Below are 25,063 nucleotides of genomic sequence, written 5' to 3'. Positions count from 1 at the left end.
TCAAACCCTGGATTTTAAGCTCTTGATACCCCCACAAATTTACTATAAAAGACATTCACCAGTCTGATGCCGCATTTCACTTCTACTATCAAAGTTTTCCTGCTTTTCCGCTTAAAAGAGGCCTGTGTTTCATGAATGATATATCGACTCTCTGTCGTGAGTTCGGGAATTGAAGTGACCTGTTAGTAGACACCCAAAATTTCAGAAACGCGCTAAGAAAGAGGTTTCGAGGTCTAGATACTACATCTACGTCATTGGTACGAGAAATGAGGCAGACAACGAATCTCTTTCAAGTCCTGCACCAGTCACGAGATTCTTATTTTCCATTCGCAATTCGACGAATACACCATAGCCACCAAGTGTAACCATGTTTTACGTAAATGTTCTTACAAGAAAGTGCTGGCGATACGAGGAAAACTAGAGGTTATACTCCAGACAAGGGAGAGTCATTTGAGAAGTAGCTCAAGATTGAAATGAAGAATGGGACAAGGATCCGGCCGTCTCCGACCAGGAATTTGGCGATTTACGTAAATAAAGAAAAACCTAAATGCGGGTGGCGAGAACCTTCCTCTCGCGAATGTAAGTTCACTGGGTTATGTTGTTTCTCTCATATGCAGGGACAGAAAATGTGTGCATTTCGCTGTTGAAAATTCATTTCATTTTCACAATACCAAATCAGATCTAAACGCTAAGTGGAAAGTAAATATATTTTGATAACTGAGATATTGTCTTATGTTGTCATAAGTATACAACAACACTGTTCACCATTCACTGCTAATGTAGTTGCTGTATCATCGTCACATAAATATGATCTACTTAGAATCCAAAATCCCCAGCAATTCTTCATTCAATGTGCATACAATATTCCTGAAATTATCGAAGGGTTATCTGTGCCCAAAAGCTGATAGTTTCCGTTCTCTTTCAAATGGCTCTGAGCACTTGGGACTTAACTTCTAAGGTTATCAGTCCCCTAGAACATAGAATTACTTAAACCTAAGGACATCACACACATCCATGCCCGAGGCAGGATTCGAACTTGCGAGCGTAGCGGTCGCGCGGTTCCAGACTGTAGCGCCTAGAACCGCTCGGCCACCCTGGCCAGCCGTTCTCTTTCTATTGAAATTTTCCTTTCCTCCCTCTTTATTTTTTAAAGAGCTTTACCTGACCAATCGTTCCGTGCAATTACCGAAGTCTCAACAACTGAACAGTTCATCCTATTTATCGAATGCTTTTGTAATAACGGGCTATCTTGCCGACTGATAACGAACTTACTTATTTAGTCCTAGTTCCTCTGACGCTAGGTATCATATCAGTCAACAAGTTTCCTCTAGCGAACTCGACAAGCTGCCAGATTTTCAGCTTCCTCACTGAGTCCGTGCACTGAAGATGCTTTACAACAATTCATTTCCACGTGTTACGACGTATTCCTCTACCTCTAAATCTATCTAACGGTTTCCACAACAGTTCTGGTTTGGGGATTCTTCTATTTTTCAAGCGTAGAAGATGCACGGCAAGCTCTAGTCTTCTTTCAGCAACGATTTTATGCAGGCTGCGTATACTACTTCTTCGCTCCCTTCATCTTTGGAAACATGGTCACGTAAGCTGATCTTCAAAATTCGCCTTAAGCATCTTTGCTGAAAAATAATGAGTCTGTTATCTCACACGACTATCGGTAGGATGTTTTGTGGACTTACTTATGGAGTCTAGTTGCCTTATGGATCGCATTCGTTTAAGCATAAGCTTTCCCACTTCTGCTGGTGATGTCTGCATCTATGGTAATTTGGAAGTTTGTGGTAAGATCTTATGGGACCAAACGCTGAGGTCATCGGTCCCTAAGCTTACACACTATTTAACCTAACTTAGACTAACTTACGCTAAGGACATGCCCGAAGGAGGAATCGAATCTCCTACGGGGAGAGCCGCGCCTACCGTGACAAATCGCCCAACACCGGGCGGCTACAACGCGAGGCTAAGTTTCCGTTATTACAGATAAAGCTGCCGAGATATGTAAATAGGTCAACATCTTGTAGTTCCTCCAGTTACGCTATAATTTGAGTTGATAAACTTTTCATGCACATTGTTTTTGTTTTATCACTGTTTATTTTTAGGCCTACGGATCTGGCCATTCCATCCAACTTCCATTAGTTGTAAACTTTGTGGTGTGTCTGCCAGAAGATCGATGTCATCTAGATCAGTAAGCTTAGATTAAGATCTTACAAACGTATGCGCAGATAGGAGTTGTCTATAGTTTTTCTCATTATGAAATCTACGACTAATATGAAAAAGTAATGGTGTGAAAATGCGTCCTTGTGTAACCCGTCAGAATACCAAAGAAAGGTATGTTCCCACCTACTGTTCGCGTACAGAAACTCGAATCTAGGTATCGATTTCTGGAAACATCAGTGAGATAGTGAGGAATTCCATGTAGGCCTAGAACATTGCACAATAATTCTCGGTGTGTTCTGTCACTTTTTTAAAATCAACGAAATGTAGGTGCAGTGGACAGTTGAATTCAATGCATTGGTCTATTACGTTTCGCAGAATAAATATTTGCTCAGAGCTGGATCTTCCACTATGAAATCCAGCCAGTTCTTCTCGTAATCAACAATCTGCGGCTTCTCGTATCCTTTTTGGAAGAACGATGATAAGACTTTGCCTGGCACCGAAAAATGCGTGATGCCTCTCAGGTTTTACACATTTGGCTAGGTTTTCCTTTTTTCTGTAGTTTAACAATGTTGCCTCGCCTCCAGCCTTCTGAAACGTGCCTTGTTTTCTGACAGGTATTGTCAGTATAGAAGGTGATGAATTAAGACCGAACCTTTATATTTTAGAATTTGCTCTGAGATTTCATCCAACCCATCGTTTTTAACTGTTTTTATTGCTGTGCACCCATTAAATCTCTGATCTCACATCTTTTTACCGTAAGCTCTTGTATTTTTGGGTCATTTTGGAAGTCGTAAGCAATGAGTGGGTTGGGCTAGTTTAAGGTTTCTTTGAAGTACTGAACCTATCCTGCAGCTTGTTCATCTTTGATGATCAGAAATTAGCCATCTTTAACCTTTACAGGACCGTTTGAAAACCTATGGACTGCAGTTAATTCTTGAACAGTACGGTATAATGTACTGGTTTCAATTCGAGATTTAGCACTCCGCACCTCTCTTCCTTTCCGTTCACCATTTTTTTTTTTTTTTTTTTTTTTTTTTTTTTTTTTTTTTTTTTTTTTTTTTTTTTTTTTTTTTTTTGTCCTCTCTACGGCTGCTTTTGACTCGACGGTCTAACTCGGCATATTTTTGTCTAGATGCCGAAGTTCTTCTTGATCTTTAATTTATTGACACTATTGCTTTCCATCTTTCTTTCATCCATCAGATGCTAAGGTAGGCCTTAAATTCATCGCTCTTTCTGTGTTACTCCCCGTCATCCAATTATCTCTCCAGTACATGTACTGACAGTGTCATTTAATTTAAACCATTGCGCTCGATAATAATTTTTGTATCATTTGCTTATAGCGGTCGTGAGTGAGTTTATCTGCAAGAGGAGCAAGGAATGAAAAATAAGACTCGTGAATCTGAAAAAAATGCTTTAGTAACTAAACAGTTTTACTAACTAAAACAACTTTAATAAAAGCAGAACAGTCTCCAAAATAAAGGCAATCTCTACGAAAATGCACATCGTTACAAATCTGCTGCTGAGTAACGTTGAATAATGTGTTGCTCCTTCCCGTGCACTGTCAAATGTTTGGACCCTTCTTGGTATCCTAAAGGAGATCGAGACTTTTCTGTTCAAAGCTTCCACAATACTTGACTGCGGCACTCCTGAGATAATCCAATGCCTGAAGATGCTTCCTTCAGTTCCTACCATAAGGCCACAGCCGAGTACCTGCCTCTTCCTTATTAAACTGGACCTGTAAGAACATGTGTATACGCTATCTGATCAAAAGTATTTGAGCACCTATACTGCGCAACAGAATTAGAGGATCACCTTTTCGAAACGCTGCAACTGTGTTCCATTCCGACGATGTTTGGAATTTGGCTCAAAGGTGCCTTCAACCTTCCTCTGTAATTTTATATTGTATAAATAGAACAACGGAACTGCGGCTGGTCGACGACTTGCAGAAAATATATATCCATCAGCAATAAACTTAGGAAATAATTTTATTACGCTACCAGTTTCGGCGCCTCATTAGCACCATATTCAGGTACCTATATACGAAACAGATAAGCTGTCAGCCGTTTTTGCTTACCACAGGGATCCCTACATCAAACTGATTTCCGTAGATAGTTTGACAATAGACGTGGACATTTCACACTTATAACGACAACACCCTCGTCGTTAGGTGTTTGAAATGTGCACGTCAGTTGTGGAGAAATCTAAATAATGATTCCTGAAGTTTCGTGTCTAGGAGCCTGAAGATGGTGCCAATGACCCACCGAAACCGGTAGCGTAATAAAATAATTCCATAAATTTACTGCTGTTGGGTATTTGAGTTGCTCTGTACTGGTGCACAACCGGGTCACCCTTCAAAGTCACCGTCTGGATCGCGACGTGTCGAACAGCAAGTTGTCCACTCTTGCGAAAAAAAAAAGGCCGGAGCTCAGAAGTTCATGTGACGTGTAAAGTGAGTTCAGTGATGTCACATCCGCACCAAATTTCACCACAATTCTGCCCTACATGCAAGAACCCCCCACTCGCACTAAACCCCCAGAAAGGTCTCAGTTTTGCCTGAGTCCGTAGATGGTGATATAACGGGCGTACAGTATAATCGACCACTCTTTCCCACCAAAGATTTGGGATAATTAAGCCATTCCGTTCTACTTCTTATGTGGAGATGCTCCCGTAGTCTTATGTCCCCTTGCAGAGACGTAGCAGTTCCGTCGGGTTCTGAGAGTGCAGTACTACTGTCTAAGTTTTTACGCAATGAAGCGGGAAGAAGTTTTTTTACGCAAATAATTTTTACTGGGATCCTATTATGGTGCATTTGTTTAAGAAAGATCGTAAAATCAACTTGTTCAAACTGATTATAAGCTATTATCGATACAACAGCTTGGTCTACCGCATGACTTGATCGAAAGGCATCCTATCGACGGCTGCCAACTATGCCACACAGTCTGTAACCAGAGTGTACAATCGATATAACTCGTAGGAGATCGCACATCTTCTGTTATGCCAAACTTATTCATTTATTTATTAATAACAATGTTCCCTGGCATAGCAAAATTAATGAAAGATAGTATACATGAACTGTAGACTCCTACTAATGTCTGAATGGCAAAAGGCAACTTTTGTTAGCAAATATTTATTAATAACAATTACTTGATTTCTTTAAAGTGAAGATGGTGTTCACAGTAATGAAACAAAGCAGTAGGTTCTGCCATAAATATCGACTCTTAGACAATGTGTCTAGTAGTGTATTTTAATGCGACAGTATGCCATCTTAGGCAATTTATAACACTTAAAACACTTGATAATGGCAGTTTGAAGCCGAAATCATGATTGTGTAAGCGTAAATGTAACACTGTAAATAAACAACAGTCTAATGGCGGTACTGACTTTAAAGAAATATATTATGACTGTGGCCTCGCATTATGAACAAAATTATTAAATTACTTGATTCCCGCCAGAATAAATTTGCTCTCCCTATGTATCTCTTTGCTGACGTCGCTAGATATTTCTGCATCGGCACCTTATCCCACTGGCTCTGAAAGCACCAGATGGCCAACCGCCTCTGCTAGCCAGCGTGAGAACCTACCGCTCGCTCCTTACTCTTCACAGTACCAAATGGCCGCTACATTCAGTTCACTTATGTGAAATAGCTAAACAGGAAATAATGTAAAATGTGCTTTTTTCCGTAAATAAGAGGTACCTTACGAACGCCAGCGTGGATGTGTCACATGGTAGGAAGGTCGTCACAGCTCCTCTTACCCTCTTTTGACGCCTCTTTGATGGAGGTCAGAACCGCGATGCCATCGTTCAAATCACGCTGTCTTCTTATGGTTGCCCGCCCTTAGAATGCCTCATGGGGTGGCATAAAGGGCGTCAATGAAACCAATATTTCTTTTGGGACGTTGATTCCCACATTTTTCGCGATCGAAGACGACAGTTCGCAGAATGATGAGCAACAGTAAGACCATCTTGCTGAAGAGCCGAAACCAGAGGAGGAATCATGTTGGACGCTGAGTTCTGGAACGAAATCGACGTAACTCATCTGAAAGGCGTTCTATTGGGCTAGCTCAGGACTGTGGGCAGTTCAGTTAATTTCAGCAATGTTAAGTTTCGCAAACGATTGCCTGACAGATGCTGCTTTTTGACGGGGTGCATTGTCATGCTGATACAAACAACCATAGTCTCCAGACCGTTCCTCTAAAGTACGCAATACACGATGGTGAGAAATGTGTTCATATCCTTCCGCATTTAACGTTTCCTTAGATGCAATAAGGTAAGAATGTAGAACTATGTTTCCACCCCCACCTATCACATAACTCCCAGTGAACCATGGATTTTACCAAGGCGAGGTGGCTTGTACGCCCCAACAATACATATAGCTACACGTGCAACCGTGAAGGCAAGGCGGGGTGTGGGGGGAGGGATGGGGATGGCTGGGGGCAACAGTCTGATCTGGTCTTGTAACTTCTAGTTCACGTGGCCTTGCTCTGCTGATACTGAGAATACCTGAAAGGAAGAGGAAATAATAGCTATTATTTTTCACAAGGGTATGCAGTACTACTGCACGACTTTCTGGGATTCTCTTGGGTAAAATATTCCAAAGTTAAGATAGTTCCCTATTCGTATCTTCGAGCTGGGGCTACTCAGGAGGGCGGCGTCATCAGGAAAAACAAAACGCATTCTACGGGACAGAGTGAGGAATGTTAGGCCCCTTAACCGGATTGGTAAGTATAAAAAGAGAAATGGATAAGTTGAAGTTAGATACAATGCGAATCATTGAAGTTCGGAGATGGGAAAACAGGACTTCTGGTCAGGTGAATATAGGGTTTTAAATCCTAAATGAAAGAGGAGTAATTCAGGTGTAGGTCTAATAATAAATAAGAGAAATAGGAATGTGTGTAAGCTTCTATGAACAGCATAGTGAATGCGTTATTGTAGCCAAGACAGACACGAAGCCAAGACCCACAATACTACTGAAAATTGTATGCCAACTAGCTACGAAGATGATGAAGAGATTGACAGTCTGGAAACGCACGACCGCTACGGTCCTAGGTTCGAATCCTGCCTCGGACATGGATGTGTGTAATGTCCTTAGGTTTAAGTAGTTCTAAGTTATAGGTGACTGATGACCTCAGATCTTAAGTCCCATAGTGCTCAGAGCCATTTGCAGAGATTGACAGAATGTATGAAAAGATAATAGAAATTATTCAGATAGGTATTTAAGTTCGAATGGGAACGTGAGGCCGCGCGGGATTAGCCGCGCGCTCTAAGGCGCTGCAGTCATGGACTGTGCGGCTGGTCCCGGCGGAGGTTCGAGTCCTCCCTCGGGCATGGGTGTGTGTGTTTGTCCTTAGGATAATTTGGATTAAGTAGTGTGTAAGCTTAGGGACTGATGACCTTAGCAGTTAAGTCCCATAAGATTTCACACACATTTGAACATTTTTTTTGAACGTGAGGAAGAGGAAAAAGGCAAGGAAAAACAGCAGGAGAACAAGGACTGGGAGAGAGGAGTTAAAGGGGAAATCAGCTGCTAAAATGTTGCTCAGAGTACAATTTAATCATTGCTAATACTTGGTTTAATAATACTAAAAGGAGGTTGTACATGTGGAAGAGACTTGGAGACACAGGCCGGTTTCAAATAGATGGTATAATGGTAAGACAGCGAGTTTGAAATCAATTTTTAAGCTGTAAAGCATTTCCAGGAACAGATGTGGACGCTGCTCATAATTCGTTTGACATGAACTGCAGACTGAACAGAAGAAATTACAGAAAGATAGGAAATTAAAGAAATAGGTCCTTGATGAATTGAAAGACCAATAAGTTGTTGGTAGTTCTAGAGGAAGCATTATGCAACGCTTGACTGAAACGAGGGAAAGAAATAGGGTAGAAGACGAATAGGTAAGCAGCAAGGAAACAAGTAGGCAATAAGACGAGATGAAGTGCCACCATTTGATAACACTGGAGATACTGCTTTCACTTGATGAAGGGAGAAAATATGAAAATTTTGTAAAGGGAACAACAAAAGGCTATTAAGAAATCTAAAAATGAGATTGACAGAAAGTGCAAAACAGTTAAGACGTTACGGTTGGAGGACTAATAGAAGGCTGCAGAAGCACGCATAATAAGGAGAAAGATTGATGCAGTCTATAGGAAAATCAGAGAGACCTTTGGAGAAAAGAGAAACAGCCGCGAATGTCAATAACGCAGATGGCAAGCCAAGCCAGTACTAAGCAAAGAAGTGTAAGCTTAAAAGTGGAAAGAATATGGGGGATATAACGGGTATAAGTGCAGAAATTTTTAGTGCTGAGTGAGGACAGTGTACTGAAAAACATTACACCAGTTTTTACGTCATTTCCGGACTAATAATAGTTATTATAGAAATTACATATCATATGTTTTTAGTTTGGTTTGTACTCCAAGTTGTAAGTGCAGGGTCTGTTGGTGAGTGATGTACTGAACAATATTACATCAATATTAACATCATCTGCAGACTAATAATTATAGCCATTACGTGTTGTACATTTTTAGATTGATTACTACCTCCAAGTATATGCGGCAAGAGCAAGCCATTAATGCTTACTTTCACCTGGGCAACAGGTCATATGTAGAAGAGTGGACGCAAAACAGTTAATCTACACCGACAGGCGTAGTGCTACTGTGCATAAAACATCAGGTCTTAAAATCAGTGACACATTTGTAGGAATTCTGTTCGACGCAAAGAAAAAACAACCAGCACACTAATGAGTTTGCATATAAAGGTACCACATTGTAAATGTCTGCAGTTACACCCTCTATAGAGGAACTATCATAGGAACATGAAACCAATGTTGTAGAAAGGTAAGTTCCTGAATCTCAACAAGACCCCTGGAGTAGTCGATATTCCCTCAGAATTACTGAGATCATTGACAGTGACACCCATAACGAAGCTATTCCTAGGGATTATGTATAAGGTACGTGAAATATCGTCAGATATCATGAAGCTTATTATATCTCCAAGCCCAAAAAGGAAGATACTAGCAGACGCGAATATTACCAAACTCTCTCATTTTTAAGTCATTCTCACAAAATACTGACACAAATTATAAACAGAAGACAGAAAAATACTAGAGATCGACCTCAGGGAAGCTCATTTTGGGTACCAAAGAAATGGAGGAACACGCTAGGCAATATTAACCCTGAAAAATATCTTAGGAGGTAGGTTAGAAAAACACAAAGCTACGTTTTTAGTTTTTGTAGATTTAGATAAAACTTTCGACAATGTTGACTGGACTTCATTCTTTGAAATTCTGAAGCTCTTTTTTCATCTACACTTTTTGCGCTCTACAGCCCCCCCCTAGTACTATAGAGGTTATTCCCTGATGTCTTAACAGATGTCCTATTATTCAATCCCTACTTCCCTCCTTCTTGTCAGCGTTTTCCGTATATTCCTTTCCTCGCCGATTCTGCAGAAAACCTCATTCCTTACCTTATCAGGCAACACTCGTCTGTAGCGCTACATCTCAAATGCTTTCATTGTCTTCTGATCCGGTTTTCCCACAATCCATGTTTCACTACCATACAATGATGTGCTTCAAATGTACAGTCTCAGAAATTTCTCCCTCAGATTAAGGCCTATGTTTGATACTAGTAGACTTCTCCTGGCCAAGAATGCCATTTTTGCCAGTGCTAGTCTGCTTTTTATACCCCCCTTGCTCCTTCCATCGTGGGTAATTTTTCTGTTGCTTCTCGTTACTTTCGTTTTTTTTCGCTTTACACTCAGTCTATATTCTGTACTCATCAGACTGTTCATTCCATTCAACAAAGCCTGTAGTTCTTCTTCACTTTCACTGAAAATAGCCATGACATCAGCGAATCTTATCATTGATATTCTTTCGCCTTTAATTTTAATCTCAAATTTCGATTATTTTATTTCCGTCATTGCTTCTTCGAGTCTAGATTGAACAATAGGGGCGAGGATACATTTCTGTCTTACACCCTTTTTAGTCCGAGCACTTCGTTCTTCGTCTTCCAGTCTTATTGCTCCCTCTTGGTTCTTGTACATATTGTACGTCACCCTTCTTTTCCTATTTAATCAGAATTTCGAACATGTTGTACGATTTCATATTGTCTAAAGCTTTTTCCATGTCGATAAATCCTACGAACGTATTTTTCTTCAGTCTTGCTCCATTATCTAACCACAACGTCAGAACTACTTGTCTGGTGCCTTTGTCTTTGCTAAAGTCAAACTGATCGTCATCTAACACATCCTCAATTTTCTTTTCTATTATTCTGTATAACATACTTGTCAGTAACTTTGATGCATGGGCTGTTAAAATGACTGTAGGATAATTCTCGTACTTGTCGGCTGTTGCTATCTTCGAAACTGTGTGGATAATGTTTTTCCGGAATTTTGATGGTATATCGCCAGTCTCATATATCTTACACACCGACGTGAGTAGTCGTTTGTTGCCGCTTTTCCCAACGATTTTAGAAATTCCGATGGAATGTTATACATCCCTTCTGCATTACTTGATCTGATGTAGTCCAAAGCTCTTTTGAATTCTGGTTCTAATACGGGATCTCCTATCTCTTCCCTGTCGACTCCTATTTCTTCTTGCATCACGTCATCAGACAAGTTCTCCGCCTCATAAAGGTCTTCAATGTCCTCTTTCCACCGATCCGCTCTCCCGTACATTTAACAGTGGAATTCCTATTGCACTCTTCTATATGCTGAGTCAGTCCTGACAGTCATTACTTTTTCAATTTCTTCACATTTTTGTGCAACCATTTCGTCTTAGCTTCCCTGCACTTCCTGTTTATTTTGTTCCTAAGTCGCTTATATTTCTGTGCACCTGAATTTCCCTTAAGATTTTTATACTTCCTTCTTTCGTCGATAACTTAAGTATTTCTTCTGTTTCCAATGGTTTCTCGCAGTTACCTTCCTTGCACGTATGTTTTTCTTTCGAACTTATGTGATTGCCTCTTTTAGAGATGCCCATTATTCTTCGACTGAACCGCCTACTGAGCTATTAATTATCGCAGTAGCTATAGCCTCAGAGAACTGAAAAATTATCTCTTCATTCCTTAATACTTCCCTATCCCACTTCTTTGCGCACTGGCTCTTCCTGACTAGTCTCCTACCCTTCAGCTTATTCTTCATCATTACTAAATCGTGGTATGGGTCTATTTCTACTCCTGGGTACGCCTAACAATTCAATACCCTATCTCGGAATCTCTGCTGATCTGAGTTCGAGTCTCGGTCGGGCACACAGTTTTAATCTGCCAGGAAGTTTCATATCAGCGCACACTCCACTGCAGAGTGAAAATCTCATTCTGGAAACATCCCCCAGGCTGTGGCTAAGCCATGTCTCCGCAGTATCCTTTCTTTCAGGAGTGCTAGTTCTGCAAGGTTCGCAGAAGAGTTTCTGCAAAGTTTGGAAGGTAGGAGACGAGATACTGGCAGAAGTAAAGCTGTGAGGACCGGGCGTGAGTCGTGCTTCGGTAGCTCAGTTGGTAGAGCACTTGCCCGCGAAAGGCAAAGGTCCCGAGTTCGAGTCTCGGTTGGACACACAGTTTTAATCTGCCAGGAAGTTTCATATCAGCGCACACTCCGCTGCAGAGTGAAAATCTCATTCTGGTAACTGGAATCTTCCCGTATTTCCCGGTCTGTTTCAAGTATACCTCCTCTTCTTGTGATTCTTCAACAGCTGGGATTTAATTCAGGGAGTATGCAGTTATCCACAAGTTATACAGAAATCAGGCAGCAGTGTCGAACGACGTGAAGAGGAAGCATTTGTTGAGAAAGGAGTTAGTCAGTCTGATGTTATTCAGTGTGTTCATTGAGCAAGCAATAAAGGAAATCAAGGAGAAATTTGGAAAAGGAATTAAAGTTCTGAGAGAAGAAATAAAAACTATGATGCTTGCTGACGACAGAGTAAATCTGTCAAGAACATAAAAGGATCTGAAGATCAGTTGAACGAATTAATTAGCCTTTTGTAGAAACGTTATAGATGATTATCAACAAAAGTAAAAGAAAGTGACTGAATGTAGTCGAATTAAATTTGGCAAAGCTGAAAGAAGGACTCAGATTAGGAAGTGAGATGTGTGTTTTGCTATTTGGACAGCCGGATACATCCCTTCCCACATCGCTGTGTTCCAGGTTGCCTGCGCAATAGGTCAAGTCTTGATGGCTGTTCAGCAGAGGTCACGTTCTGCGAAGGAACTTCTTTGCCACACCTCCCACAGACACCAGCCAGGGAGGACAATGAGATCAGCTAGCGAGCAGGGCCAACGAGGAACGAGCTTATTATCTCCCATAGCGACAGCCAATCACGGTGATCCAATGTAACCATCTGCACAGTATTATGAAATGCGGCCCAAGGGCTGTAGTCGGTCGCACCCTCCTGTCAACAGTCGTGTTCTGCAATCAACTGTCGCAGTTACGAAATTACCAGCAAGTGCATTGGACTATAGAGAGACACCATATTGAAATATGCCATGTTAATAAACAGACTTGTTCGTGGAACCATCGACACACTACTGGTGCAGTGCCGATACAGACTTAGTTACAACATTATTACTGAGGTGATAATGTGCTACTAAGTTTCTATCTGTATCAAATATTGTGTACAGAGATCATGTCAAGGTATTTTGCGAGTTGAGATATCAGGGAATAACTTCCAAGGTACTAAAGGAAACCAGCGAAGGCCAAAACTATAAAGTGTAACAGAGATTATATGTATTCAACAAATAATGGAGAACGTCGGGGATAAGTGCTAACCTGAGATGAAAAGGATGACACAGGAGAGGAATTGTGGCGAGCCACATCAAATGAGCCAGGCGACTAAATAATGTGAAGGCAACGTGGTTTCTGTCAAGTGATACTAACGGAAAATAAAATTATTAAAATCCCTCTAATTTTATGTCAAGGACTCCCTACGAACATTAAGAAACTGTTTCCTTGAGTTGTTTAATTTCTTTCTACGGTATGCCAAATTTGACTGCCGTCTGCGTTACAATTAATACCTTCCCCTATCTGCATTGCCGAACTACTTAGAGTAATAACTTCGCTTTTAGGTGATGTCAGCGCCAGCTTCGGCGTGAATTTGAACGGGAAGCGTTCGATCAGAAAGTGCCCGAGCTGAGTAATCCGGTTGCCATTCTCTGTAGACTTCACTCTTGTCACGCTGCAGATATCGACGTAGCCATCGGAGTATTTCAAGCGACGGCTTTGCTTTCGTGTCATCTTGATACAAAAGGAAAAGCGTCTCAGTGCTCAGCATAGCAGGCATCGCGCCAATCCATTACTGCCCCCCCCCCCCCCTCCTCACCCCTACTTCGGGGCAGACAGCAGACAGGTGATTACAATCATGTTCTTTATCATTTCTTTTTCACATTGGACGAATCTTCAGTTCTTCACGTGGCAGAACATATCTTGTTTATTATTTCTGTTTCTGGGAGCTCTATTTTGAGTTAATCAAGGAAATATTTTATAGATAAGGGTTGCGGATACTTTTGGAGAGCGTTTCAGAAATGTTTCAAATATGTGGGCGACCTGCGTAAATAAAAGATTCTTGGAGAATACCTTATGCATAAAAATATGTAACTTCTCGTGGATATAGTATTAGGATAAGAAATTCTCCATCAATATTGTACCCTTTCGAGGAGTTTTTGCGGTCTTGTGACTTCCTGGCGAGTTAAAATATCTGATGAAGACTTTGTCACAAGAAAAATGCTACTTTTGATAAAAGGTTCGGACTATTACTGCCGGAAAAAATACAGGCCGTGAAATAGATAAATGAAGTTTCCATCATCTTGCATTTGATGTAGAAGCTGTCTAATCGTGGAAGATTCGGTAATGGTCAGCGGCGTAGGCATACAAAAACAACGGAAAATACTGCAATTAGAGAGAAGGTCAGCGTTGGCCGTAATATTGATGGTTTATTGACAGCAAAATCGATTTTCAATCACATAATGATCATCTTCAGTGCTGTGGTGTGCAAATCAAACTCACAGGCACTGGTGTCAAGTGATTATCAGTAACCAAAGCTTATGAAACGATCACAATAACTGAATAATAATAGTTCAGTTATTGTGATCGTTTCATAAGCTTTGGTTACTGATAATAACTTGACACCAGTGCCTATAAGTTCAATTTGTACACCACAGCACTGAAGATGATCACTATGTGATTGAAAATCGATTTTGCTGTCAACAAACCATCAATATTACAGCCAACGCTGACCTTCTCTTTAATTTCACGTACATGGTCATTGCGCACACAGCACTCTATGGAGTCGCCAGTCAGGAAAATACTGCATTGGCCACACAAAATCTCCGTTCACAATTAATCAATCCTACAATGATCTAAAAATTCGGTGAAAAGTAAAAAACAACGGACTGTGCAAATAATGCTGAAAAGTAGCTAAAATTCCACGAAAAGCTTAATAACATTTGGAAGGACACTTAAAGCCACAATCGTAAAGTCTACAAAATAGTACGTTGGTGGAAGTATACATGATGTATAGCAGCTACAGCCAACAGTAACGGACTAGTTGTTCATCTACTAAATTTCTTTTCAAAACAGTCATATGTTTGGAGTGATTCGGTTATTAGGTACCGATATTACGAGTCTGCCAAATATCTATCAACGAGAAAAATGAGCAACGTCAATATTCCGTTGACAACGAAATCATCTGAGTCGAAGTGATGAGAAGAATACGAAGTAGACGGTTTAAAGTCTCCGCTGTTATTTTACTAGATTAGGTGATAGTGGATTCAACTCTGATCCAGTGAAAATTTACAGAATTTAAACAACCAAAGTCATCCTCTGAATCTGAGAACGCGTCTTATGGATAGTTTCTCTTCATACCTCAAATAGAACAACTACACAGCATAGAATCAAAAGTCTGTTACCACCTTTTTGGCCTCCAGATCTTCAAATACAGATACCATATTTTCTCACGCAACGTAGGTTAAAAGATATGTTCGTAAACTGAGAAACATTAAAGGTATTTGACTTGTATCTGTTGCTGCTCGCAAATAAAATGCTATGCCATCACAATGCGGTGCTCTCTAGCTTAAACCGAGACGAAGAGCAAATTAAAAACTTGGACAGTTTTATGAAATGCTGCTGGGAGGAAACTGAAAAACTGAAGTGGATGGAGAAGATGGTAAGTGAAGAGCTACTAAAAAGATGTGGAAAAGAAGAAGGTATTATATATTGGTTGCGATTTACTAGAGGAAAGGAAAATTGGCCGGGCACGTTTCGGAAACGAACGACATTACTGAAGAGAAATTAGGCAAAGTTGCAGACAGTGGAAGAAAAACTTGGATTATTTAAGTGGTGCAAGCAGAAGGTACTCGGAAGTAGAGAAGAAAATTTTTTAAAGAAGTTATCCCGATACTTGTAGTTGCTCGAAGTATGCTATTAATAGCGAAATTCATTATGCATAATTTCACTTGTTGGTGAGGGGAATGATTTCCTAAAATGAAGCAGTCTGAAAAAATTTCAAGTATCCTATTGTTTACACAAAAGCAGACGACGTAATTTGCTATAACTCTTAAAACACTCATACGTAACGTACGTTTACTAAGCTCTGAAAAACTGCCATACAAGCGGGCTGACCGGTCGATAACGTGACAAGCGATGCATCGCCTCGTTTCTCTCAGCGTAATACTTACTCCACCCTTGCTCGTTATTTCCTCTATCGCTTCGCTGCAATCTCGGATCTCGTCAGGACCGTGTTTGTGTCGTGAAAAATACCTCTCAGGCGCACGCAGATAGGCAATATCTCCCCGCAGGATGACCTGTTGTCGTGTACAATCTGAAGTCTCTTATCCATAAGGCAGCGTGTGACTTTCCTATCATACGGCGGAGATAAAACAGAAATACTGTCCAGAGAGTGGTGATGCGTTCATGTTTTCCGATTTTGTTAAAGATACTGATTTCGTGGGAAATTGTTATGTACAGTTCCTTCTCGTCCAGTAGAGTTGTGAGACTCGTAGAAGTCGTGACGTGTTGAAATCCAAACTTGAACACAATACTACGCAAGATTAATTTCTGAAATCCAGAGACTGGATGTTGTTTTGAATTATTGGAGGCATTTGAGTGTGTCAATTCTGACATAAAATTCTGACATAAAAATTACACATCTGTGTTATTGGTGATAAATTACGTTTTCAGTTAATTTTTAGCTAGTGGAAAAGCTATGTTGTTCAAGTAACGAAAAGACATACTACAAAAATGGTCTCCAAGTTTCGACTAAAGAGCCTCTGCTTGTTTGTGGAGTGGAACCATCTCCCACACTGTGTGGAACACTAGCAGGATCAGCTCATTCCATTGAGTCCACAAATAGTATTACAAAAAGGTATTAACAGAACCTCTCGAAAATGCTCTTTAGAAGGTTATTGATTCTGAACCGCCCAGACTGCTACTCGCGTCAACATGCCTTTTCCGAGATTCGGGGTGGCTTGTCGGACCCGGATCTAACCCACTCGGCGGGTTAACAACAAGTGTCGGTGTGCCCGCCAGGCTGGATGTTATTTTTAGGTGGCTTCCCACATCCGACTAGGTAAATATCAGGCTAGTACCCACGTCCCGCCTCATTACACCATTAACAAACATTTATAATACGTTCTTACACGTTCACACCAGATGCAGACAGATGGGGTTCAGAAATTGCATCCAGGGGAGAGGGAGAGAGGGGGGGGGGGAGGTAGAGGTGACGATAGGGAGAGCATCCGGCCTCCCTCTAGCACTAACACTGACAAATCCAGACTAACATTCCGATTCCGTGAAGATGTGTGATACGATCAGGAAAAAGAAGAAAGAAGATTACTGATTCTCCGAAAATATACTAAATGTTTTGAAAAGACATAGCGTACTTATTTTTTGTGCTACAAAAAGTACAGCTCTCATTAATGCTGTAAAGCAGGAAAAATCCGTAAAAGGAATAGTGGTTAAAAAGTATTATCAGACCTCTATGATGACATGTTCTAGATATCCTTAGAAAACTACAGCAAACCTGTGTCCGATGGCGTGCTGAAAAGTAATGCATTCAAATTTTCTATGCTACAACTGTTAAAGCTTTTTAAATCAAACAAACGCTATTAACATTCTACACCTTTATTTTTCATGTCTACGTATTTATTTCTCAACACAGTCACCCTGGCAACGAACACATTTCTCCCAATGAGACCACCGTTTGCTGATACCATCACTGTTTAATGTTTGTTGACCAAGACACAACCTCACTTCCGCCTACATTCCTTCATCACTATCAAAGTAATCTTAAAGTTCTGGAGACAGATGAAAATGAGATGGGGCGAAACGGGGAATGTAGCGAAGCCACTTCTGGTAGAACTAAAGATTCTTACGATGGTCCATATAAGACTCTTGATCTGTGTTGGGTGGAAGTCAGGTTGGTGAGATGGTTGGCGATGTATCCGGTCTCATGGCCATTGATGTTGCCGGAGTCCTGGTCGGTGATGTGGCCGGTGACCTTTGAGCCTGATTGGTTTGGCGTCTGCTCGATGGGCTGTAGGCAGCAGATGGCGTAATCAGGCGGGTGGATTTCTATACGGGTCACGTGACGCGCGGACGAAATGTAGTGATGCTAGTTGATCGCTCTGCTGGCTGGCGATGAGGCGATGATGACGCCTCTCGCGGAGTCCACAGGAGTCTCACCTGTGCACAGAAGAAAGTTTATGTTATGTAAGCCTGCGGGCTTTCGTAACCGTTGCCACTAAAGTTAAAATCTCCTGGATTGTAAGACCAAGTCATATTTATTTCTAAAACAATCGACGTTTCGACTCCTTTGCTGCGATCTTCTTCAGGAGTGGACACCAAAACATCCTGAAGGAGATTCCAGCAGAGGGGTCGAAACGTCGATTATTTTAGAAAGAAATATGACATGGCCTAACAACCCAAAAGATTTTAACTTTAAAGTTTATGTTGCTGTTGTTCTTCGAGTATACAGATGGAAAGGTTGCTGTTGTGGCCTGGCATGTACACAGCGCGGTGCGTACGACCAGTCTCTGTTTACCCCAGGCTTTGGTAGGGGGCGCCTGAGAGTGTGGCAACCCGCCAGCCGTATATGTGTTCCGTGGTGGTATGTGGTCAGGCGAGAGGCCGGATACTGCAGCCACCATCAAATCAAAGTCTAGAACAGGTAAAACAATGTTCAGTCTCAGGTTAAAAAAAAAAAAACTTATACGTAAGCGAAGGAAAAGGTATTTCACTAATGCTGTTAACACAACGTCAAAACTGACAAGTTAAAGGAAACGAGCGTGGGCCTGGATGATATCCTCGTCAGTTTTGACGTTGTGTCGTTATTTAGCACGATTCCGGTAAACGAAGCTATCTTATGCATAGCGGATATTTTTCCTACCTATATTGTGGAATTATTCCGACACTGCCTCACCACAACCTACTTTCAATACAATAATAACTTTTATGAACAGATTGACGGGGTGGCTATGGGCAGTCCTCTCAGTCCTGCTGTGGCTAGCTTATTTATGGAGACTTTTGAGCAACGGGCGTTGTAGACTGCCAGTAAGAGACCAGCCAGATGGTATCGCTATGTCGATGACACGTTTGTAGTATGGACACACGGAGCAGAGGAGCTGGATGCCTTCCTGACACATTTAAACAGCATTAATCCGAAAATCCAATTCACTATGGAGACGGAAAGGAATGGGCAATTGAATTTCCTGGATGTGTCTGTGATTAAACGACGAGACGGAACGTTTGACCATAAGGTGTATAGAAAACCCACACATACTGATCGTTATCTACATAAAGATTCAAACCACCACCCTAGACAAAAAGAGGTGTAATGAAAACTTTGGTAGACAGGGCGTACAAACTTTGTGAACCTGTTTATTTAAAAGATTAGATTGTACATCTACGGTCAACGTTCGTGAAGAATGGCTATTCTAGCAAGGATATAGATCGAGCACTTCGCTCAAGGCCGAGAATCGGGAGTAACGACGAACAACAGTCGCCCAAGGGCAAAGTTTTTCTTCCGTTCATTAGTAAGGTCACACATCGCATTGGGAAATTAAAAGAATTTTTAAGGTCGGCAAAAGATGCACGACACCCTTTGGCTACACCGGGGGTATATAGTTGTGGACAGGTTTACATCGGTACCACAAAGAGAAGTGTGAACACCCGTCTTGTTGAACCTAAGAGGAACTGCCGCCTGGGTTACACGGATAAATCGGCCGTAGCGGAACATGTTTACCAGGAAGGTGATCATGAAATAAAATTCTGCGAGACGAGCGTCATATCAAAAACCTTGCATTATTATGCACGCTTGTATAGAGAGGCTATCGAGATTGATAAACATCGTAATAATTTTAACAGGAAAGACGAAGGTGTTAAACTGGATAAAATTTGGATGTCAGCGTTGCACCACAAGCGTGACGATCGATTACTTTCAATCGAGAATGTTGGCATTACCAGAGACAATCTAATAGCCGACGCCACGTGATCGACAGTGGCGCCCTCTGTACTGCCTATATAATCAGCGCTTCCTCGAGTTCTCTTCGCAGTTCGCCGCTTTACCTCCGAGGATGTCCCCCGCAGTCCGAGACGAAACGTCAGGAGAGAGTTTTATACTTTGACCACGGCCTGTCAGCCCGGAAGTTTTAAGTGAAGACAATACCGGCCGTGAAAGCTTACATTGTATGACACCTACTCCGTCACACAAATTCCATAAATATTATTTCCGATATGCGAATGGCTATCTCGGGGTCAGATGCCAATACAGTTTATCCACTCAACCTATGGGACCTACGGAACAGGAGTCCTTTTACCATCAACACGACTGTTTGTTCTTCCAGGATCTGCAACGTGTGCTCCAGCGGGCTGGCGCCCGTGACCGCGGGCCGGCGCCATGCCCGTCATGTACAGCTTCTGCTTCTGGTTCTCCGTCCGGCTGGGCTCCATCATCGTAGGCGCCGTGTCGCTGGTGAGTGCCCAACTACACACTTAACACATCTCGTCTCTTTCACGAAACATCAGACGCAGAAAATATCTGACTGAAAATAAGAGGGATAGACATAAAGCTTTAATTACTACCGCGAAATAATCAAGATGTGACCATGAAACCTCATGTTAGTCTTTCTGTGCATATTCGTCCTTCAATGTGACACATTTTTCGCAACGACAGGATTACTCTGCAGAGACCCTAGTTGTAAAAGTCCACATTTTGGTTGTTCAGGAAACCTTTCACCTCGAAAATCATCTCGTAATTACTTTAAAAGTGCTTGTCACTCAATAGTTGCTTCATCTAAAGAATGAGGGAGAAGTCACGTCAGGAGATAATCGAGTGGGGAGTGTGGATGGCAAAACTTAAACATATTCAACTGTGTACTCAGCAGAAATAGCCGAGTCGTTATCGTGAAACAAAAAGCTTCCTTGAATTGCATCCCAAAACACTTCATCTTGACAGTCTTCCATAACCCTGTCATCAGATTTCATTAGTATGCTCATGTGACGTCTGCTTCTTAGAAGCATAATCTGTTAGCAGCACACCATGACAATAAAAAAAAGCATCACTGTCCCCCATGATGGTTGGATTTTCACCTTTCTGATGGTAAATAAATGGAAATGTCGTGTGGCTAGGGCCTCCCGTCGGGTAGACCGTTCGCCTGGTGCAGGTCTTTCGATTTGACGCCACTTCGGCGACCTGCGCGTCGATGGGGATGAAATGATGATGATTAGGACAACACAACACCCAGTCCCTGAGCGGAGAAAATCTCCGACCCAGCCGGGAATCGAACCCGGGCCCTTAGGATTGACAGTCTGTCACGCTGACCACTCAGCTACCGGGGCGGACTTTCTGATGGTGATAAATCCATATGTGTCCATTGCTTGGATTGTTCCCTTGTCTTGGGGGTCGTAGCGATACTAGCCCATGAGATTAACTGGCTAAAGAAGTAATCAGGATTGGCGTTACATATATTGAACATTCTCTCTGCCTTGTTAGTTCGCTGGACTTTTTGGATGTTGTGATCAGTTGTGAAAGCCAGCAGGTGGTGGCCTTCGTCAGATTGAAAATGTTTTATAAGATACTGAAAACTGACTGAGTCTCAGTTTTTCTGCTTCTACCTTCCGATAAGCTGGTTGTCCATCACAAGCACATCTGTTACACGACAGTTTACGCTCAAAATGTCACGCTAATTATTTTTATAATGTAATACGCACATTCCAGTACTGAGTATAGTCACCTTTTAACGCTGCGAGGAACCGGCAGACAATATTCACTACTGCCAATGATTTCACTGCTAGTTACTTCTTCTTTTCGTATCCTTTTATTATCGTGAGGGAGACCTATTATTTTGCAGCAGGCTTGGGCTCTTTCTTTAGTTGGCTCATGGCACGGGTGTTAACTTAAAAAGACCTGAGTGTCACGAACTTGCTTGACATTGAAAGCTGCCCTCAAGCGCGTACAGAACAGGGAAATCACAGTGTCCCATGTTCCCACAGCACATGCGTAAAAGGGCAACCTGCGATCCATAAAAACTGCATTGTGCGACACACTAGAATAAATCCTTGTTGGCGAGAAAATATCTGAAAGCCATGTCAAAAACTCGGAGGTTGAGACCACGTATCTGGCCGTTGGTCATATTTGCACGGGGATGTTCGTTTAAATCCAAGTAAGAGGTTCTGTAGTTCTTTCACAGTAATTATTTCGGTAGAAGGAGCGTTTTGCGAGCCATGTCACGGGGCTAGGGTCTTAACTGGCTGTACTTGGAAAGCTGTCACGTAATTTGAGAGATTCTCTGCCTTCCTCACCATACCACACCGTTATTGGTTTATCACAACAAAATACGTCAGAGTAGGAATTTTTAAAACTTTTTATAAAATTATTATTAGTCAGAACTCACGAGATCTGGCCAGCAAGATTCCTACACTAGTAGAATTAGCCGGGTTTCGAAGAGTAAAACAACACACTTGCCATAGAGAGGTCGTAGGGAACACTTGCTCCAGTTCGTCGCTGAGAGTTGTACAGAAGGATGTCTCTGACTTAGAGCAGAGTACAGTGGTCAAACCGACTTACAATTACCAGCCGCTGCCTGAGCCGTATTCCACACTTACGCCGTTTAGTAGTGGTAAGCATGAGCTGTCAATGCAATCACCGAGGAGATAGGGATCAAAGCTAGTTAAATTGTATTAGGGTTTAAATTCGCAGTCAGCTAATTGCACTCACCTTGCACCTTGGTGAATCTGTTGGTGTTCGTTCTTGCTTTTCCAGGGCTCTTTCTTTAAATCACTAACCATTTACGCAGTTATTGGCCATATCCGTGATATAGTTTCAAATTAATCTGCCATGTGTCTACCTACCGGCGCCAAAGCTGTAGCTTACAACCTTTTGTCCACTTATTCTGTGGTTATAAGTTTGATTCAGTGGGTAAATCACTGTTGCGTTACTGCAATAAACTTGTTATAGTGACCACTAGCTTACTTAGATGTGACCCTTCAATAATACATCCTTGTGATGTATGGTACTCATATTTTCATGCTTAATGGGGCCACGTTTAATAATTCCCTTCTAGTGAGATGTTATACACTGCACGACACTGTTTCTCTTAAATTTATGTGATCTTACTGGGACCTCCTCTGTCCTGTAGATTACCGGAGATCAGACTTGTAGCATCTTAGCTAAACAGCTCAACCAGCACCTCACACCTCCTCTTGTAATTTCCTGTTCTGCACTAAGAAGTGGTCTGCCACGTCATTCCGACTCGGGTGGCCACAATGGAAGTGTCTGCGCCATCTAACCACTGTGTCATATAATGGTGCACTATTGCAGTACATTTTCACCAACTCATCATTAATTGTGGCTGCGTTGTTCCCCTTCAAATGTAAAAGAAGGATCACCGCACGATACTTCAATATATGAATGGGCTACGCAGTTTTGTTTTTGCTTCTCCAGTGATGTGCTACGGTACTACTGTACCATGCCGATTTCAACGTGTATCAGGACTGCAGACATGTTTGTACTGACAAGCAAATAAGCAAATAAATATTTACATGCATGTTTGAAAGAACAAACACTGTGACAATCCAAAGAAAACAATATCCAGAATATTATTTCTGGATTCTTCTGTCACTTCTTGGTAGAATACTTTTAAGCTTCACATGATGCAGTCAGACAAACACATACCCACAGACCGTTACAATCACACATACTCCTACACAAAATTAAAACATAATAGAGTGTCCTATTACTTACCTTGCTTATCTCATAGACTTTAATACTGAAACAATATAACTTGTAATACTGCAGTATTGTGTATTTTAAACATGTAGTGTGTGTAATATTGACAATTGCGTAAAGTGTAATTTACAATGTAAAACATATTTCCTGCACGACGTAAGTGACTAGTACTGTCAGACAGTTCTCAACCGATGTCGCGACCTTACAAACTATAGCATCATATAACCTGTTGTACTGTAACGGTATGCATTTTAATTATTTATTGTGTCTAATATTGTCCATTGCCTAATGTGTTATTTACGATGTTAAAAAACGTGTTTGATGCATAGCATAAGTGGAGAGTGTTCAGTTTGACAGTTTCTCAACTATTGGCATGACGTCACAAACTTATATTTATAACCATTTAACCTATAATACCCTAATATTATGTTGTTTAATTATTTATTGCGTTTAATGTGGTCCATTACGTAAAGTGTGATTTACAACGCTAAAAAACAAGATCGGTGCACAGCATTCCGCGCTGGTGTATTTATTGTATCTTTGTTTACAATGTTTGGCTACCTAAGATCTAGTGCCCCTTGCGGACGCTAGTCAGTTGTTTCCTGTAGACGGTCCAACGAGCCGAAAACTAGTTAGAAATAAACAAAAATCAGTAGAACAAGAAACAGTTTACTCGTCATTCAACTTTAAATCCAGAACTTTATTTTTTCAAAGTTATAATAATATGATTACTCCTCGGAGGATTATTGCTCAGCACTTACATTTTATAAAATAGAAAATATATATCTACATTTATATATCTCATTCCACCTCCTAAAATACGTTTTTCATTCATTAAATAATGTAAATGAATTGCAATGTGATCAGTCGAATACTTCTTTTGCTCCACTCCACGCAAAATCACTTCGTTCACATTAACCGACATTTTGCAAAAGCAAGTCGCAGTTTGACAATTCAGCTACGATTCAAGTACGGCAAAGCGTTTGTATGGGGCATAAAACGATTTTGGAAATTGGAATATGGCAACTAAACCCACACCTCCGGAATCGGTGTCATAGTGTTTACATGATCAACTAGAAGCGATATTGGCAAAACTGAATTTGGGAGAACGCTTATATCTACACGATTACCCTTGAATTCACACTTATGCGTTTGGTAGAGAGTACACAGAATAATTTTCAAAAACTATTTCGCTACCATTCTACTCTCTAACGTTTCGCAGGAAACGTGAGTACCTAAAAGAGTTCCGATTTCTCTCATTTTATCATGAAATTTATTTATCCGTATATAGTTGGGAATCTCAATATATTTTGGCATTCGGAGCCGAAAGCTGGTCATTGAAATTTCATGGAAAGATCTCTTCGAAATTAAAAATTCCTTCGCTTTAACGATTGTCACACAAATTTGCTTATCATAGCCACGGAAGTCTATTCCCGATTGAGTGATAATGCAAAACGGGGAGCAGCCCTTCTTCGAACTTTTTTAATGTCTCCCATCAGTCCTATCTGATAAAGGTCCCATAACATGCAGGAATACACTAGACGAGTCTTGTTAGTAGATACACTCGCATACTCGCATCACGAAGGAATTACCCAAACGGGACGGAAATCGATGTATGTGATCTACATCTACGTCTACATCTACATCTACACCTACATATATACTCCACTAGCCACCAAGCGGTGTTTGGCGGA

At 41.3% G+C, this 25,063-nt stretch overlaps 1 protein-coding gene across 2 annotated transcripts in view; it reads left to right on the top strand.

Annotated features, from left to right (window-relative positions):
* LOC124805273 overlaps positions 1 to 25,063 on the top strand; it is a 116,408-nt gene that overhangs the window by 47,401 nt on the left and 43,944 nt on the right. For both annotated transcript variants that reach the window (XM_047265784.1, XM_047265782.1), the window contains exon 2: positions 19,987 to 20,114. In XM_047265784.1, coding sequence (XP_047121740.1) covers positions 20,040 to 20,114 — 75 coding nt within the window. In that variant the 5' untranslated portion in view covers positions 19,987 to 20,039. The remainder of the gene's footprint in view (positions 1 to 19,986; positions 20,115 to 25,063) is intronic.

Source organism: Schistocerca piceifrons, chromosome 7 (genome assembly GCF_021461385.2).
Source record: "Schistocerca piceifrons isolate TAMUIC-IGC-003096 chromosome 7, iqSchPice1.1, whole genome shotgun sequence".
Taxonomy (NCBI): Eukaryota; Metazoa; Arthropoda; class Insecta; order Orthoptera; family Acrididae; genus Schistocerca; species Schistocerca piceifrons.
Note: the sequence above shows the minus strand (reverse complement) of the source record. Positions and strands in the feature narration are given on the sequence as shown.